Raw genomic sequence first — 20,022 nt, forward strand, 5'->3', positions numbered from 1 at the left:
TTTTTGTACAGCTAACGTTTATGTAAAATGTATAATAACTCTTTCACTATTTTAATAATATGTAATTATTTCCCTTTTGTATTTTATCGTTCTAATTTATACACAAGAACAAATTCCGCAGCAAAGCTTAAAATGAAAGAGAGAAAGCGGAAGCATACATTCATTCAATACAAACTTCTTTTAGGGAGTCAAAAGTATAGTGCAATTGGTACCTCCCTGAAAAATGATTACATCCAACCATGCAAACAAGTTCCAGATTACCTCAATACGATGTCTGTTTAGAAGGCTGGAAATCCAGTGCAATGCTTCGATTCTAGTAGCCTCCCATTCACTAGATAGAAAGTGACCTTAGCTCTCTGTTCAAACAAATCTAAAAGAGGTGGGGGTTAATGATGGTATGAATTAATCCATTAGGAATGATACCACTCAGAGAAAAGCATTATGGACTGTTAAAGAGACCTCAGAAGCTTATAATGCAGCAAATACCAATTCCTTATAATTAAAACAAGGGTCAAATTAATACCAACAACTATCTTCAACTTCAATTGAAGAAGTAGATATAAAGTACAGAAGAAGAAAAAATTCCTGACAACCATATATATATATGAACCCCCTATTAGAGTATTAGGTGCAGGTCTTATATGTAGCCGTATTTTACAGTCCAGCTTATCCGTATTTCTTAAATTGCAGAGCAAACTCATATCTGCATCTAATAAATGTTAGTGATTCTCTGCGATATTTGAGACCTTGTGAAAGAAATTGCAGGCTTTTAAATATTAACGTGCAGGCAACCAATGGACTACACAACACTTTTAAATTCATCCACAGAAACAGGACTCTAAAATTGAGTGAGACCAGGGGTTTCAATATATGGGATTTCAAATGTGACATCATCAGGAGGTTCTGCAGAAACAGCTCTTTCAAAATTGAACAGCTATGCCTTTCAAATACATTTATGGAAAATCATAGACAAGCCAGAATTTTAAACAAGAAAACAAGTCATGGAAAATCCACCAAAACAAATCTTCCAACTCTCTATTCAATACCAAAGACAAGACAAGCAAATGCTATCTTTTTCACTCTTCCAAATAGTTCCGCCATTCGGTGGGAAGGAGTGAGCTGGAGGAATCTTTAGATGCTAGGCGGTGAGTTGCAAGGTGCCCCAACGTCGTCGTTTTGTACGAGTACTTCTGGCGCGAGGACGAGGACACGTGTTGGCTCATAGGCTAGTGTTGTGCTCAAGAGGAAACCTTCCTTATAAACTAAGCTTCTAATCCTTCTATATAAACTGAAGTCCTAAGTTTCTATAAACTATAGCCCTAAGTTTCCAAACCCATCAAAACCCTAGCTCGTCTTCTTTCCAGAAACAATTCTATCCATCAAAACCTAGCTACTCATCTTCTTTCCAAAACAAATCTTTCCGAAACCAAGAAAAGCAAGAGAAGATCGAGAAACATGCAGAAAGAATTTCCGATGGAGGAGAGCAGAGGCAATCAACTTCCTGGCCAGAGGTTCTGCCCCATGGAAGATGAACTAGTTCTCTTCTACCTCAAGCCCATGTTGTGCGGACAGATCGTGCCCGGCAGAAACCGCGTGGTGTTCGACTGCGACCTCTACGGTCACCAAGAACCTTGGGAGATATGGGAGGCCTTCAAGACCAAAAGACCACACGACTTGAGGCTCAACAAGGACATTTACTTCTTCACCCAACACAAGAAGATGAGTTCCACAGCCAAGCGCGTACGCCGGAATGTTGGAAGTGGCACCTGGAAGGGCGACGACTCCGGCAAGCCAGTACGATCTGTTGAAACTGGTCGTGTTGTTGGCTTGAAGAAAAGATATACTTACAAGAACGATGACTCGGTTCACAACGGCTGTTGGATCTTGTATGAGTTCTACCTTGATCAATCACTCAGAGACAATAAACAAAAGCTGGAAGACTATGTTCTTTGTCTACTACGAAAGAATGGTGAACCCAAAACCAAGATCGAAAAGAAAAGAAAGCAACGTGAAGAGGAAGAAGTTCTTGAAAACAATTATGCCTTTGATGATGGTGAAAAATCGAAAAGGGAGCAGGAAGAGTTGCTTGAGCCACAAGCGAAGCGGCAACGAACGGTGCCATCCATTGGTAATGCACCACTAACAATGCCATCAGAAGATGATGCTGCATTCGCAGCTGAACTAGAAGAGTCATTGGAATGCTTTGAAGATGATAATGCACCCACAGAAGCTCGAGCAATTGGCTTTGAAGGTGGGGAGAATGGTGGACTCCAACAATTAGCAGCCGAGGTGCAATCAGGCCCTTCATTTGTAGACGATCATGGAATATTTAATCCGCTGCCGGAGGAAGACTTTCTCTTAGCGGAAATGTTAGAAGAAATGGGTATGGTGGACATGGAAGAACTAGTTCTTATTAATGGTAAGAGTATTAATATAGATGTGGCAGCTGAAGAAAACGTGGAAAACAGCACCCTTCTCTCTGCTCCCACATCATCCATGTCTTTGGTGGAGGTCTCAAGTACTGTTGAGCAACAAAAGACAGCTGATGAAGATTGTTCAGATTGGTTGGAGTCAATCAATTTTAGTCCTGAGGAGAACAACTTCCTTTTCAGTGAAATGCAATGGTGATCGTAGCTGATATTGGCATGAAAATTGCCTAGCTGTTTAAGATTAATTGACAACAATGTCAGTAAATTTTGTTTTAATTTGTTATATGTATGAACGCGTGGTACTCTTTCCTTTGGCCGGGGTTTTATCCCAATTGGATTTTACCCGGAAAAGGTTTTAACGATCGAGGCCACATATATTTGCGTTCTCTCACTTTTGTAAGAAAGTCTAGTATTAATGAAATCTTCACACCTTCATAAAAAACAACAAAGAGTCTACATTTCATATTCAACTAAATTGATAAAAGCTTTTATTAGACTCCAAATCGTATTACCTGCCATTGGCTAAATTCAGTAGGTGCAACCGTGCAACATTATTTGCGAGGAAATGTTTTGTTCTCTTGATGTCACCTCAAGAAGTTAGCAGATGGCATGGTAACTAATCTGAAGATTTATGCAGCTAGTCTTAAAGAGATTATTCAAACTGACATCACCTAGTACTTGCATTAGACTACTGTTGATGGACTACTAAAGGAATTGGACTGGAAGGTGATAAAAGAAGTAAAATTCTCAAATCATACAAAATGTATTTCCGAATATCAAACCCATTCCTGTAATAGTTTACATTCTTCACTTCCCTGTCTTCGGGTTCTTTGGGTTGATGCAATCTTTACACTTGAATCGGGTTTATGGAGGACTGTAGAAGACTTCAAGTTTGTTAGATTGCATAAGCGTGGGTGCCTAGTCAATGGAACTCTACATTGGCTAGAATACAAAACTCCCATTTTGTACGGATTCTTCATACGCTGCTCATTAATGAAACTAAAACTCCCAAATGGAAACATCGATGATTGAAAACTTCCCAACCTTACATAGACAACAACATAATGCGGTTGTATCATTTTCTAAACAAATCCAAATTACGCTCTCACAATCTCTCTTGATTAAACATAACTACGAACCTCAACATTTGGTTTTCAGATTACATTGATAAGGAAGTAGCAATTATCGGAGAAGTAGCAGGGATTCTCCGATATCCAATTGTCATTGACAGTCAACTTTGTTGCACTATATATACATCCAACACACTTTATATTTCTGTACGTGTAGCTTCAATTGGAATAGGAGCAATTGATAAGCTGCCCTATTCTGTATATCCTTTGGATGAAGCAACCTTATGTCTCTAATCACAATTCACAACTGTGTGTTTGTAGTCACCCTGGTAAAAGTCCCGAAATCAATTAGTTATATAGCCACATTATAAGAACAGAACTATAAACACAAGTGAGAGGAATTGTGTACAAAGAAAACTAGGCATTGATCATTGTTAGTTACCACAAGTTAGCATTGCACTAAACCATGGTCAGTGTGTGATATTATCTTGTGTCGGAAATCTAGACTTCTTAATAATTATTGATTCTCATGCTCGTTATATTCATTGTCTTATTATTGATAGAGTTTTTCTATTGGAACCTCCAAATTTACTCACTTGACCTCTATGCTTTTTACACCTCCTATCAAATTTTCAAATACTAAATTCACTCATTAAACCTCACTAAAGTTCCTCAAATAACCTCACTCATATAATTAATTTACAAACAAACAAAGATCTTTATAATAAAAAACTTAGTCATTTCAATGATTTAATTACTCTATAAATCTTAATTACATCTCTATTCCTTAATCAGATAACATAAATCTCTTATCCAATAAAAAAAAATCAAACACAAGGTATTGAGTTTTAAAAATTGATAAAAATAAAATAACATGAACTATTATGTGATTTTTTTTATTTACTTTTTCTTTTTTAGCTGTTCAAAAAAAAGATTAATAATTTTTCTTAATGTTTCTCTATTTTCTGTCCCTCATGATTAATTATTTAAATATTTTTTATTTATTTTTATTTGCTAGTTTTTTTTATTCTTCTTTTTACAAATATAATAGATAGATTTAGATTTAGGGCATAATACAATTTATTTTGTTCTCCTTGACTAATATGCGTTCAATATGCATATCATACATTTTTATCTTAATCATAGTTTTATTTCTTAATATATATATATATATATATATATGTGAATGTTTTAATGAGTACGTAGTGAAATTGTAAAATGAAAATAGATAGGGAAAATAATAAAGAATGCAATCTAATATTATTGAATTGGAAAGTCTAGAGAAAATAAATATAACCATTTTTTGGGTATAATTATTGTCCCTAATAGTCATTTTATAGTAGGTTATATATGTCATTTAATAATTCATAACAGAATGAGGTCAAGTGAGCAGATTTGGAGGTCCCAATAGAAACTCTCTTATTGATATCAATTCAAATGTTGCTTGGTCTACACCCTTTATTTTTTCTTTTCCATAGAAACATAAACAATGCAACAACCCAAAAGGGAAAAGTATAAGTAGGTAATGTTCTCTTTCCTAACAATCTAAAATTGTACATTGTTATACAGTTAAATGTATAATATTGACTGCCTACCACATTTCCATTGGCATCACCATAAGAGAGGAACAACATAAATGCTAACAATAAATTGCATACTCGACCACCCTTGAGGGGGGGATTGGTTTATTGACAAACTGACAGATTCTATAAGAAATTGACCTAAGGCAGTCAAATAGAATTTAAAATGCATCAATCATGAAGATTTTCACAGAGAGCCAATAATATAAGTACTGCATAAATTATAGGGCATGAAAAAGCAATAGAGGTGTGTACATGGTGACATATCAGCAGGTTGAAATTTCAAGTTGCAAAACTGTCTTGTGCATATCATCAGCTTGGAACAGAGGCAACTTTAGCCAGTTATGTTGCATACTACTGCTTTTTTCCTTCTTTTGCAATTTTCCAGCCAAAACACACTCCACTTTTAGTTTTTTAGAGCATCATCTCTTAAATTTCTAAGCCAGTCATATACAGATTGACTATAATATAATGCATAAGGAACCCTCAGATCTTTGTAGAATCTATCCTACATAGGATAAGCAATTTACTAGGATTAAGTGGAAAGACCATCTTCATTTGAAACTAACCATTAAATGGATTCAACTTCTTACTTCTATGAGGAAACATCCTGAATGATTTTGCTGGCCATCTTTTTCCATCACCTTATCTGTTAAACAGTATATCTTATCCCTCAACTCAGTCAAGGTTTTACGTCCAACGACTAAGAATCCTTGGGTCTGCAAGCAAAACTAGTATCAGTTCAGGTCATCATTGCTTGATAATGACTTATTACAGGGGATAATACCATTAATAAGTAAATAAAAAGAAGTGACAAAAAAAAAACAGAAAAAAAATTTCACAAGCTTATTCAATGACTTTTTTTGGTTTTTCTTTAATTGCTATGGGATATGAAGCTTTGGAAACATAGCTCAGCCACAAGGCTTATTACAACCCTACACCCAACAACCAGCTGGCTGGTTAAGAGCTTAAGACCAACTCCAAATTGAAAGGAGAGGTATCGGTTGTTGAGGATTTACTCAGACGTTCCATCACTACAGATACCATGATATTGCAATCTCTGTATAGGAAGTCAACGGTGCAAAATCTGCAACAAAGTTCCCATCCAAGGTTATGAATGGAAGCATCTTCAGCCAGCCAGATTTAAGCATGGATATCTCTTTGGAGTTGGTTAATGCTTGAATCCTATCAATTGTGTGAATTCCTTTCTTCTTTTCTTTTTTAACAATATATAGCATATGGGTTGCACTTACACAAATATACTCGCAAATAAAGCGGGACCCCAAAAAAAATTTGCAAATCTATCATGCCAAAAAATTGATAATGCTCAGATTGGGATGTGCATATGGAAACTAAATATCTAATCGAACTATGGTCCATAAATAACAAGTTACAAGATAAACAAGGAGCTCTCGATCAGCTAGCAATAATCTTTGCTCATTAGCCTATTTAAGTGTACTAATGGGGTGAACTTGCTGAGACAAGGAGGAAGAGTGAAAGAAGAGGCAAATAGCGGAAATGTCATCCATTGCACAACTCCACCTCTTCTTCCTCCATGCTGCAGCTGCACATTCCACCAGTCGCTTGGCACACTTTTCCCTCTCTGCTGTTGAACCCACAATTTCCACTGCTTCTTCGTTCGAAATCACATCCCATACCTACAAACAACGAACGTACTTGAATCAATAACAACTACTAAGATTAATGTACAAGCACTTTTTAATGCTTTATAGAGAAGTATGTGACAGGTGCTTTCCTAGTTTCCCAGATAGTGTTTTCAAGTGAATTTCCCAGAAGTAGTTTTGACAAACTGGTGAGTTGTAACCAATGCGCTTTGCGCAAAAGTGTTACTGAACAATGCCAAAGGGAACTCGATCACAATTCACAAGTAGCTAGCTGCCTTTTTCAAATTGCAAAGTATTATTAGTTCTGTTTTGTTCATACCCCATCAGTTGCTAGCACAACAAATTGATCTCTGCTTGTTATGTTTCTGTGAGTAACTTCAGGCTCGGAAATAAGTCCAAAATCCTTGACGCACTAGTCTCCGAATGCCCTAGCAAATCTAGCGAGAAAGGGAAAGGTCGAGAGTCTTCCGGAAGGCAAAAAAAAAAAAAAAATGAGAAAGAAGCACTTTCTGACACACATATACATCCCTAATTTTGATCTCGGAGCTTTAGATGAAGTAACAGCAGTTCTCAGGAGAGTCAATAGGCAATAGCAATATGATTTGCTTGATTCTGATTGGTATCAAGAGAATTCCAGAGAAAAAGCTTGCTAAAATTCATATTCTTCGTTACTTTAGTTTTGACTTTTGAATTTAATTCTTCTTTGTTCTTGTGTGGAAAGACATCGTCTTAGTTTAACACCTCTGTTGTTTGTATGATCTCTTTGTTGATGAAGCAACTTTCCAAAGAAGTATATTCATATGGGTGCATTCATGTGATCCAGTAGAGACCTAACTAAAGGAAATTTAGATGCCACCAATACAATTATAGAGAAGTTGTGCAGAAGTAAAAGATGCACAGAGAGTTAAACTAGCCTCCATACTTGATTTTGGAAGGTTTTCTGTATTTCCCTCATGTGTATTTATTTGTTTATATAGAAGTGTATTATTCTTTTCTGCTATGTATTTGTATATGTAATTATACATATATCCCGTCAACGAAGCCTGGGAAGGATGCAATAATCTCCGCTCCACCGGAAATTCCCTCTGCCCCTACCGTACTCCAGCTTGGTAGTTTCCACCGCCTGTCCAGGGTTCAGCCCTGGGATTTGACGGGGGACTTAAAAAGCCACCTACAGACACTTTACGCCCAATCATTCCAGATAACGCTTGCATCCTCTGTATTACCGCGGCTGTTGGCATAGAGTTAGCCAATGCTTATTCCCCAGATACCGTCATTGCTTCTTCTCCGAGAAAAGAAGTTCATGACCCGTAGGCCTTCTACCTCCATGCGGCATTGCTCCGTCAGGCTTTCGCCCATTGCAGAAAACTCCCCACTACTGCCTCCAGTAGGAGTCTGGGCCATGTCTCAGTCCCAGTGTGGCTGATCATCCTCTCGGACTAGCTACTGATCATCACCTTGGTAAGCTATTGCCTCACCAACTAGCTAATCAGACGCGAGCCCCTCCTCGGGCGGACAAATGCCCCAATGCCACGTCCTTTTGCTATGACTTCCCCTTCTTCTTTTTTTCAATTTATTTCATGTCTTCCAACAAATATTCAACGCATTTATCATATTACTCGATTGATTAACAGTTTGAGATCATTTCTATTTCTAAATATCTAAATAAATATAAATAACGAAAATATGATATAAATATGATATTAAGTCGTAATCTTAAATATATTTATTACCAATTGGTTTTCTTTCTAAACGGAGCCTGGATACTTCATTTGATTGGTCTAACCAAGCCCTCCCTAATATTTATATTTAATATTGGAATTGAATAAACCAAACACTAGAAAGAGAATATTCATTGGGGGGGGGGGGGGGGGGGGGGGGGATATTTTTACAACTCAAAAATATCGTAACCTTTTTTACAATTATTCTAGATCGTCTATATCTTTATTTATACCTTAATTGTATATTTATCTTCCCTAAGTGGATTGCCGGTCCAACATACATACATTATTGGACCTTTTGAATAACAGTCAAGAAGATCTTATAAAAATGAAACATTTGCGCATAGAAGATGTAAAACATATATTGAATATTGTAGAAATAAAAAAGCATTTAGAATAAATTTAAATGTGTTTTTTTTTTCTAAGATTTTGTCTAAAAAGATAAAAATTTGTTTTAAATCTTTAGCACAATCCATATATTCGGAATAGGTCAAAAATTAAATTGAATAGATGTATCTAGGGAAATTTCACTTTGAAGCCACTTTAATATAATAGAAATATAATAGAAGTCTTTTACTATTTTTAATATAATTATATGTTATATGAGACCAAAAAGAAGCAAGCTACGTATGAGTTAAACTTGGAGGTGGAAGTCTTCTTTCGTTTCTTGACGGTGAAGTAAGACTAAGCCCATTAGCTATTCAAAAAATGGTTGCCAAGTGATTAATAATTCAGGAATGCAGGTAATTATAAAACATGACCCACCCTTGCAAGCTACGTTAGAATTGAGCCATACAACGCTATCCTAAAGCAACCTAAATGTAGCTACCCCAGGCTGAAGCTATATATCATTTATATCCCAAGCTATATAGGAACCGTGTAAGGCTATCCAAAAACAACCTAAATGTAGCTGCCCTAGTATGAAGCTATATATTGTGTTATAAGGCCTTTCTCGTGAGGGATCCTTTTTTTTTTTTTGCTATTTTAAGTAATCGCTTATTAAACTCACTTTTCAATCACTTATCCACATCTTGACCGTTCAGGTTTTAGGTCTATTTGAGTAGATCACCTCTGCAAATTTTTAGCCAAATTGATAATGGTTAAGACATTAATAACTGCGATTTACAATTATAAACATAAACGGTTCAGATTTTACAGATTTAGTTCGTCCATTTATTTAATCTATTCAGATACCTTAACGATCATCAATTTAGTTGAAAATTTGCAGAAGTGACCTATACATTAGGACCTAAAAACTACGGTCGAGATGTCAAAATGTGATCGAAAAGTGACTTTCACAAGAGATCCCTTAAAATGACCCAAAAAAAAAAAAAATCCTTTAATGGAAGAGCCCTCTATCACTACATATCATTTATATCCCAAGCTATATTATATAGGCACGGCTGAGCTGAGTTGAAATGTCGGTAAGCCAATAAGTTGTCCCAATGCGGTACGGGCCAGTTCAAAAATCAGCTGATTTAGCCCATTCGGCCCAAAATGCTAGCGTTGAAAATTTGTATGTACCGGTACCGCCACATTTTAGGTTCCAATGTAAATTGTTCAATTTTCCTCACTTTCTGTTAAATATCCACCTAGGCTCAACTTTCTGCCATTTTCAATCCCTTCAGGAATTTCCGGACAGAAGAAAACTCTCCTGGGCAATCTCATAACAAACAAAACAAATACATAATCTCCAACTCATGTGATTCATCAATTACACAAATTATGGTCATCAACGCAGTTCGGGCCGTCATCAAAAACAAAACAAAAACCGCAGTTCGAGAAATAGCACTAGAATGATGGATAAACCATTGCATCCTGCTAATAAGGCCAAGAACAACGAAACAGATCACAACATCTCAGGTCTAGATCAGATGGCCAACTAAAATATTAAAGGGCTAAATATTGTTTAGTCCCTGAACTTTGGCTGAAAAAACGCTTCAGTCCCTTGCCTTTTAATTTGACACGTTTACTCCTTGTTTTTTCAGTTTTACACCCAATAGGTCCATTCCGTTAAATTGTGCCATTAACTTCCTATTTTAAGAATAAAATTACTATCATAGCCCTGACTTTCTCTTTCTTTAATTTTTTTAATTGTTTTTATTCTTCTCTTTTATTTTTTTAATTATTTTTATTCTTCTCTTTTATTTTTAATTATTTTTATTCTTCCTTTTTTTTTTTCCTTTTGATTCATACCAATAAAATTACTATTTTTTTAATTATTTTTATTCTTCTCTTTAATTTTTGTAATTATTTTTATCCTTCACTTTAATTTGACACGTTTACTCCTTGTTTTTTCTATTATGAGTAATTTTATGGGGTGTTTGGGTGAACCGCAGAAGAAATTAATTTGTTGCTTGAGGCCAATAAAATTAGTCATAACTTTTAATATGACTTTTATTAATTTTTTTAATTATTTTTATTCTTATCTTTTATTTTTTCTTCTGATTAGTACTAATAAAATTACAAATTTTTTTAATTATTTTTATTTTTCCCTTTAATTTTTTCTTTTGATTGGCACCAATAAAAGAGAAGAATTAAAATAAATAAAAAATATTAGTAATTTTATTGATGCGAATCAGAAGAAAAAATAAAAGAGAAGAATAAAAATAATTAAAAAAATTAATATAAGCCGTATTAAAAGTAATGACTAATTTTATTGGCATCAAGCAACAAATTAATCTCTTCTCCGGCTCACCCAAACACCCAATAAAATTAGTCATAACAGAAGAAACAAGGGAGGGACTATAATAGTAATTTTTATCCTTAAAAGAGAAGAAAAATAATAGAGAAGAATAAAAATAATTTAAAAAATTAGTAATTTTATTAGTATGAATCAGAAGAAAAAAATAAAAGAGAAGAATAAAACAATTAAAAAATTAAAGAAAGAAAAAATTAAAGAGAAGAATAAAAAAAAATTAAAAAAATTAAAGAGAATAATAAAAACAATTAAAAAAATTAAAGAAAGAGAAAGTCAGGGATATGATAGTAATTTTATCCTTAAAATAGGAAGTTAACGGCACAATTTAACGGAGTGTAACGGAATGGACCTATTAGGTGTAAAACTGAAAAAATAAGGAGTAAACGTGTCAAATTAAAAGGCGAGGGACTGAAGTGTTTTTTCAGCAAAAGTTCATAGATTAAACAGTATTTAGCCCAATATTAAAAGACCACCTTACTGTGATTTTATACTGTATTACATGATCTCATACAGACCAAAGAAAAACAGTAGAATTCAATATGCCAACGATACACTCATCCACGACTCCATCTTTGCCACCAGGGGCACAAAGTGCAACTCTCAACAGTACACGACTTGATTCACTTACAAAAGTTCTGAGGCCATGTAACCTACAACAAACTCAAGCAAATGAATGTTATATTGTGATAATAAAACATTTAGTTCAGAACTAAACACTACAAAAAAGAATTCGATTGGCCACGGCGCAAGGCCGTCGCTAAAAGCCAAATTGCCGTCGCAAAAGACCAACGGCGACGGCAAAATTGACGATATCGTTGGTGGCGTCGCCATTGCTATTTGCGACGGCAATTACGCCGTTGCATGAATTTTGGCCACGGTCTTTACGCCGTCGCAAGGAAATTTTGCCGTAGCGAAAGGTCATTCGAGACGGGAACATTGCCGTCGCAAGGTGTGAATTATTAATAAAAAAAAATCTGGCATGCAAATTGCATGCAATATTTTAAATTTTTATTTGGGCAAAAAAGAAATAAATACATTAGATTAATTTTCAATATCAATTTAGTACATATTCACCAATATTCAAATACATGAAATTCACAAAGTTAAAATACATGTAGTGTTAAGACCAACTCCTCACCAACCTAATCTCTTCTGCAAATCCATTACCAGCAACCCAAAGAGCCTTGCAACGATTATGTATCTCAGCCTAATTCAGCTAGATGCCAATCTGTTGTGTTCCTAAGTACCAAATGAGTTCACCTTCCTCTTAAAAGAAATGAAGGTCAGGCTAGAAGCACAATTAAGACATAAAGGTATGCCTAACTATTACAGCCTAGAAGTCATAATCTGTCATTGGACTATGACTGCTATTGAAGCTGTAAATGTGATTACATGTACAAGATCACCACTTTTGTGAAAAAATGTTCACTATGCACAAAGGGTTCAGTTCACAAACTCACCTTTCTACTTCAGAAAGAATGGAGTCATATGGCCTGAAACCCACATTCGCCAGGTGATCCTACACCTCATGCCTACTTTGGAAGCATCTACATATAACTTTGTTTTGTCGATCTCCACAATCAGATGTGCATACATAACAGGTGAATGTGGAATGTCACTTCCTCTGTGCAAAACAAACGACACATGTTCAAAAGATAAGTGAAGCACCCATTTTAAGAGAAGAAGTATTGCTCACAAGGCATAAGTAATAACAGAACCTATTCAATTTACAAGACATAAGTAATCAGTCACCTTGTGCTTCATTTAACTGATTAGAATTGAAGAGGTAATTGAAATCCATATACAAAAGTAACCAATTCAAGAAGCCAATAAAAACAGTACAACCAAATGATGCAAACATGTAAAAAAGATAAGTGAAGCACCCATTTTAAGAGAAGAAGTATTGCTCACAGGGTCAATGCCAACTCTCCCACCAGGGGCCAAAACATCATTCAGCCATTCAATAGTTGTAGGTACTCCGAGACTACTAGCTCGCATGAGAATCCAACTAGAGCTCAGCTGCTTTTCAGCCTATATGATAAAGAGACAACAATAAGAAAAGGAAAGGAAATTCAGAAAAGCTTCATATTTTCATTCATATCCGATACTGAAGGGAAATACAGCATATAAGGTAGCTACTATTAGGGACCATTTCATTACAGCTGTACTCAACACGCGTCTAGGAGACTTGGGAAAATATCTAATTAACTATTCTACTGGGCTGCTAAGCCAAAAGGAAGGGCAACTGAGATGTTGAATATGTTAAGGTCTGATGAATGGTGCTAACATTATACTTCTGCATATTTCCATGAATATCAAAATAGAAAGTAATATATGTACTTAATGAAATTGTATTGATAGCCCGCATTGAAGAAATAGAGAGCTTAAAACCAAACATGAAAATGACAAATAAAAAAAGCAATGAACAAATACCAGAAAGAACATATAATAATCCAATATTCAAGAAAAAGAGAAGGAGAACGTACTAAGTATTATCTCTTATGTGAAACATCAAAAATTCAATGTTCAAAACTACATATAGCTACATATAAGCCAAAACAATTCTTTTTTTGTAGTGATAGCTTAACATAAAAATTGAAGAGTAATATGCTCCTTGATACAGAAAAAGTAAACAGAGCTGAACAAAAGTATGATTAAAATGAATGTTATATATTCAATTAATTAAAAAATTTACCTTCTGTAATCATATGTGCATTTTCATTTGGAGCTGCAATGATATCTTGGCTGTTACTCTCTGATGCTTCAGCAGTTTCTGGATGAGATACTATAACCAGAAATCAAACAACATCAATGAATTGATTTGTCCAAACAAACATCATTCTTTTATTAAAACTACTTATATAGATCAACATTTTGAAAAGCATAAAATAGACCTTCCTCTTTTCCATCTACATGATATAATCTGATCAACACGATTACATGTAGTTCTTCTTGTAACAAAATCTTCACCATACGAAATTTGTTGAATTTTTTGTTCATTGTCACGATTTCCATCATCACACTCTTCTAACAATCTTTTTGCTCCTCTCATTACAGTTTTTGGTGCCATCACTGCATTCAAATATATAACGTAGTTTAAATTTTAGATATTTATCCTTGGTAATAATAATCATAATCTGCAACTATCATCAACAAACACCAAACTTTCCCAGTTCACAACAATTATAATTATATATATACTTATGCTAGTGCTACGCCTGAAACAAAGTAGACAAAGAATTTTAGTAACTAATCATCAAGGGCTTGCAGGTACTCTTTCATTATTATGCCACTGCTATGCCTAAACTGAAATGGTTATCAAACATTATACATATATCTTCAAATTCAAAACATATATATATATATATATATATATATATATATCTTGCTTTCTTAAGTAACCTAAACTGATAACCCAGCATTGTTCACTCTTAACAACTCATGTTCTTCCAAAGAACACAATATTTCTACAACGGATATCAATTTCCAACAGATTCTGCAATTATTCATTAAGAATGACAAAAAGAAGATAGATAACTAAACTGGAAGAATACAAAATATAAACAATCAATTGAAAAGCCACAGTAGAAATTAATGAATCACTACAGGATAGTACCAATTGCACAAATTTCACCTTGTTCAACGAAGATCTTCAGTCTGTCGTCTTCTTTCTCTTAACTCAACGATCTACCATCAAAATCAGAAACCTTACATCAAATCCAAAGGAAAGGGAACTACTATATTACAGGCCTAGCATCTTTCACCTAGAGGATGGGTTGCAAAAGCATATACGTGAGTGTACATATGAGATTTTGTAGGTAACTAATTAAAGACCAAGTAAATAAAGCACACCTCTGCTACTCTTAGCATTCTTAAGCAATTCCAGCCAGAATAAACAGAAAGCAAATCTGATATTGAAATGTTGTACGTATAGGATCCTTCTAGTTAGGTAATTCCAAAAGAATAAACATAGCTGCAATACAAAGAATTCATAACATATACTAGGCTACTTTATGTATATGGGTAAAGTACAAAAATTACAAATGCACATATTTCATGAAACAATTGAAACCAGACCTACTAGGATCAAGAACACCTACAAAATCTCGATAATACATCAAGTTATCTTATTCATTACACACGGTTCTATCAACTAAAACAATAAGGTATAGTTATCTCACTCATAATACACAGTTTTATCAACTAAACCCATAAGTTATCCTCACCCTAAAACATAATTGAACAAAACAGTTTACTCTCAATCCCCTAACTTGTCATTATAATACTACAAATCAGTGAATCACATAATACATTTTTTTTACTGTTACTGAACGAATGGGTTCCAAGTTGCAACAAACATCGATCCAAAGTAACAAAAGATGAGATTACAATGCCATACCTCATCAGTGTCGTCAAGGACAAAATGAAATGCCTTTAAAGGAGGGAATCGGTCCACCAGCCTTTGAAGTACCTAAAGCCTACAGAAGAAGAGAAGCAGAAGCAGATATAAACCACAAATACCTTGTTATAATATCATGAATACCTTGGTTTATATAAACCATAGATATACGCGGTCCAGTCAGAGATTCCGGCCTTCCCGCCTCGGTGATTCGTCGTCGCCGCGTCGATATTCACAGTGACCCAAACAAATCAGAAGTAATCCCGTTGATGAATAGCAACTAGCTATGTCTAGTTTGAGCTACAAATCCTAGCAATTTGTTAACGCAAATTGTAAACAAAATGTCATATATTAGAGCTAGAAGCATGAAGATGATACCTTGAAGAGATAGGTGAACTCGGGATCGTTGCAGCCGATTGGGGCTGCGGGTGGGTGAGGTGAAATGTATTAGATTAGGTTTTTGACATTGAGAGGAACGATTGGTTGGTAGATCTCCTGATAAACTCGATGGAGTTGACCTAAATCGGCTTATTTAGTTGTCGGTTGTATTCTGCTGGATTTGGTAAGATCTGGAGAGGAAAATAGCTCAAGGAGGTGATGGAAAGAGGAGGAGACGAGGAGGAGATCTGGGTAATCATCGAGGTATCATATCGAGATGGAGTTATGGGCTCAAAGAACTGAAAGACGAAAGAGGGCGGAGCAGAGTTAATTAGGATAACGCGACGGCAAGTCTTTTGCAATCGCTAATTGTTATTACCTTGCGACGGCAAATTCTTGCCGAAGTAAACCATAGGGGCTGGCGACCACAACTAACGAGGGGAAATAATACGGTTGCATAACTTTTATACAATTGCGATGGTCAAGTTTTGCCGTCGCAAAAGAGTAGGCTTTAGCGACGGCAATTGCACGCCGACGCAAATTGGTGAAGCGAATTGAATTCTTTTTTGTAGTGAAATGAGCAGCAAAGAATCAAACATTGATACAGGGAAAAGACTCAGGACTGACATTATTAGACACTACAAATGCAACAGATAGTGACATGACCACGAACATTTCTATTGAACAAAAGTTGATTTGGATGTTTGAATGGGAACTCATAATATTTGAAATAGTTTGCTGATATGATGCACGTAGACGTAGTGCTATGAATTTGCATGTGATCCCTCAAAATATTATATAAAATCAAAAGCCTTCCAACAAACAGTGAATGTTAAGATTGACAGAGGATAGTACAACACACCATAGAATCAGTCACAACATCATTGTTCTTTGTCATTCTCATACCTTCTCCTCAAAATTGATCTGGAATCCCGTCTATCTCTCTCAATCTCCTTATTTCCCCATTGTTCCTCCAGTTTTCCATGTCATCTGCTTCTACGCTCCCCTTCATATCTTCTCCATGCCTTCTAGACTTACGCTCCTCTTCATTATGTTAGTTTCATGCCTTCTCCTCTCACTTGCTCTAGACTCCATCATATTTTGCTCTTCTGTAATCGATATGTCTATCCCTCTCAATATCCTCATTTGCCCCTTCTTCCTCTCTAGTACCATGCACGCTTTCTATTTCCAAGTTCCTATTCCAGACCTTCCCTGGGCCTTCTATAATCATGATCCTCTTCATCTCTTTCATTTTCCTTCCTTTTTGCAGTTCACTCTTGTTGTGCCTTCCACGTCCTCCACCCTCTTCAACCCTTGCAGGTCTCCTCCCAATATTAGTATCATCATCATTAGTATCATTCCTACCACTTCTTCTACTTTTTTCTGTTATTGCACCTCTACTTTTTCTGGATCTTTCATAGTCAGAAATAGAATCACTATCATACGATTTTATGCTTTTTCCACTTCTAACATTGTTGGCTTTCTCCACATCAAAATCATCTCGATCTACCCTGTGGCTGACCTCTGATTCCTTTGCTGCTCAACTTGGCTACTTCTTCTTTCCATTCCTTCTCCTTTCCATTCTGCTGTCAAAGTCAGACTCATCCCCAGAGTCATGCCTTCTGTTTGGTTTCACATGTTGTTTGCCCTTTTCAGTTATGCTCTTTGGCTATTCTTCAGGATAACCAGAGACACCATCTGATTCATGCCTCCTACGAGGTTGTTTGGATTCTAGACTTCCTTTGTGGATCTATCCTCGGCATCTTCACTGGCAGCAGAATCATCATCAGTATCATCGTTTCTAGTCTTATTATGCTTCATTACAACCTTCCTCTTCTTGTCAACATCATCGATCTTCATCTGAATCATGCCTCCTACGGGGTCGTTTAGATTTCTTAATTTCGTTTCTGGATCTGGCCTCCACATCACCACTGGTAACAGAATCATCAGCTCTATTGTTTCGGCTTTTACTATGCTTCTTTTCAACCTTCTGCTTCTTGTCAACATCAACTTCAGAATCATCTTCTTCTGAATCATACCTCTGCTGCCCTTTTTTTTGTATTTCTCAACTTTGTTTTTCGATGTATTAACTTCATAATCATCTTTGTCACTGCTGCTGCTTCTACTCCGACGCCTTTTCTTTTTATCAGGTTTTGGAGGGCTACCACTGCTATCTGTATCAGAAGAATCATCTTTATTCGTTATCTTCCTACTTTCTTTCTTTTTGTTCCTCCTAGATTCTTTAATGCTCCTTTTCCTATATATCTTTCTCAACCTTCTGTTTATCCTCCACCCAGATTCTCTATCCAAAAACGAATGTTCTTTCCTCTCATAATGCCTGCTATCATCATTCTTCAGACTAATGATTAGTCCATCCTCTATCTCCTCCGTATTTGTTCTGTGACTTCAGGTTTTAGTTTCAAAGCATCTTAAGTTGTCCATCTTCTTCTTCTTCCTAGTAGCAATTTGGGGGGTCTATGTATCTAAAACCCTGGTTGAAGTAAAAACAAAGATAAATGAGGAGAGTGAGAAATTATTTGTTATCTCCAAGAACAAAGGTCCTTGGAGGCGGCGGCGGTGGCTTCGAGAGTCCTCCTGGCCTGGGCGACCTTGTCAGGAATCTCAACGTTGGTGAAGCCCTGATCGGTGAAATTGTCCTCGAGGACAACAAGATGGAGCTCAATCTGGAGCTTGAGAAGGATGTCTTTGTTGGGCTTCTTGGCCATGCCCTGGTCGCCCTCGAAGCCTCTGGAGTTCTCGGCGGCGACCTTGCCGGTCTTGGATTTGATGAAGAACTTGTTTGTCTGGATATAGCCATTGGTTCCGGACCCTCTCGGTGTCTGTGACCCTATTCTGTTGTACATATTATAATCACCAAATCGCGATCCAAATCTCAAATACCAGAACAAAGTATATGAATCAATTCACTGCCGAAACCCTAGATCAAAAATTACCAGACCTAAATCGAGAACGCGAGGAAGGAAAAAACGAGAGGGATTTGGCTACCTTTGGATTGCCTTCCCTCTCTCTCTCTTAGTACGAGAGGCGGGAAGAGACAAAGATCTAAAACCCTTAAAGAGATTGATTTGCTTTTGTCGCACTTCCAAAGTCCCAATGGCCTCTACATAACATTATCAATGGTACTCGCCCTTTGCCGCGGGGGATTTGTTGTGGGTAATGAAAGATATAATTTAAAATGACTATTATTGATCAAATCGATAAAATACATTATATTACATTCATCGAAATAGTGTTTTTCTGAAAGATGCAAATTGTTCCCGATTGAAACATTAATCGGAATAGTGTTTTTCCATCACCACAAGCTATTCTATGATACAATATGCGTCCCTTTGGACACTGTTTTATTTATTTATTTAATTATATTTATTTATTTATTATTATTATTTTATTATTACCAGAATTCATTATTTCATTGAAATACATTAGATAAAAATTACAGCTAACTAATATGGATGAAAACAATCATGAGAGGTTCAATAAGTGGAGCACATTTAAAAAATCATGCTTCATCAATGGTGAAATATGATTTTAAAATCTGGAAAAAAAACGTCTTCCTTTTTGCTCTGCTAGGGTTTCTTTGCCCTAGCTGTCCAAATTGGTCAAGACTGTGTGATGACGATGGAGGAGATGATGGCTCCTCCTGTAATTTCTGAGGAGCCCGTTGTGAGCCTTGCTGGAGGAGAGGATGCGATCCACGACTCATTTTTCTACTTATATGGTCGGCTCTTGTCCAAGAAGACGGTGGTGATTCCGTCATTCTTGGCTGCGATCTCCAACGTTTGGGAATTAAGAGAGTTATGATTCGGCAAGAGGAGGAGGACATCTTCGTCTTCCAATTCAAAGATAGGGAGGTGCAGAATCGGGATCTTTTAGGAGGTCCATGGTTCTACAACAATTCCATGTTGCTACTGGCTGAATATGACAAAAATTCGGCTCTCGATCCGGCACCACTGCACTTTCTTGAGGTTTGGGTGGCCGTGAAGGGTCTGCGCATAGCTATGCGCAATATGAATGCATTGACGCTAATTGGCCGTGCTCTAGGGTCTTTCGTTTGAGTTGAGCAGGGGCCAGTGTAAAGGAAAGACATGGTTCAGAGGA

General features: G+C 36.1%; 2 protein-coding genes and 1 long non-coding RNA gene across 3 annotated transcripts; 1 reads left to right on the forward strand and 2 right to left on the reverse strand.

The window, feature by feature from the left end:
• Positions 1-1,343: 1,343 nt before the first annotated feature.
• On the forward strand, positions 1,344-2,718 carry LOC121051681 (NAC domain-containing protein 67-like). Its single transcript, XM_040514630.1, has 2 exons — positions 1,344-2,209; positions 2,252-2,718. The coding sequence occupies exons 1-2, from the start codon at positions 1,456-1,458 to the stop codon at positions 2,626-2,628; spliced, it is 1,131 nt and encodes a 376-aa protein (XP_040370564.1). The 5' UTR covers positions 1,344-1,455; the 3' UTR covers positions 2,629-2,718.
• Positions 2,719-6,372: 3,654 nt separating this feature from the next.
• LOC112181790 lies at positions 6,373-7,132 on the reverse strand. The gene is made up of 2 exons (XR_002929102.2): positions 7,024-7,132; positions 6,373-6,737 (listed from the first exon to the last, which is right to left on the reverse strand). It is a non-coding gene; the product is annotated as an uncharacterized LOC112181790 (long non-coding RNA).
• A 10,502-nt stretch (positions 7,133-17,634) lies between these two features.
• On the reverse strand, positions 17,635-18,767 carry LOC112203430 (pre-mRNA-splicing factor CWC21-like). The gene is made up of 2 exons (XM_024344400.1): positions 18,458-18,767; positions 17,635-18,077 (listed from the first exon to the last, which is right to left on the reverse strand). The coding sequence occupies exons 1-2, from the start codon at positions 18,765-18,767 to the stop codon at positions 17,635-17,637; spliced, it is 753 nt and encodes a 250-aa protein (XP_024200168.1).
• Between the last annotated feature and the right edge of the window lie 1,255 nt (positions 18,768-20,022).

This window comes from Rosa chinensis, chromosome 1 (assembly GCF_002994745.2).
Source record: "Rosa chinensis cultivar Old Blush chromosome 1, RchiOBHm-V2, whole genome shotgun sequence".
Taxonomy (NCBI): domain Eukaryota; kingdom Viridiplantae; phylum Streptophyta; class Magnoliopsida; order Rosales; family Rosaceae; genus Rosa; species Rosa chinensis.

Coding starts and splice junctions, on each gene's coding strand:
- LOC112203430 (XM_024344400.1), bottom strand. CDS start 18,767: ATGTACAACAGAATAGGGTCACAGACACCGAGAGGGTCCGGAACCAAT. Junction 18,078..18,457: donor CGCCGCCTCCAAGGACCTTT/GTTCTTGGAGAT, acceptor CTTCTGATACAG/ATAGCAGTGGTAGCCCTCCA.
- LOC121051681 (XM_040514630.1), top strand. CDS start 1,456: ATGCAGAAAGAATTTCCGATGGAGGAGAGCAGAGGCAATCAACTTCCT. Junction 2,210..2,251: donor GTCATTGGAATGCTTTGAAG/ATGATAATGCAC, acceptor TTGGCTTTGAAG/GTGGGGAGAATGGTGGACTC.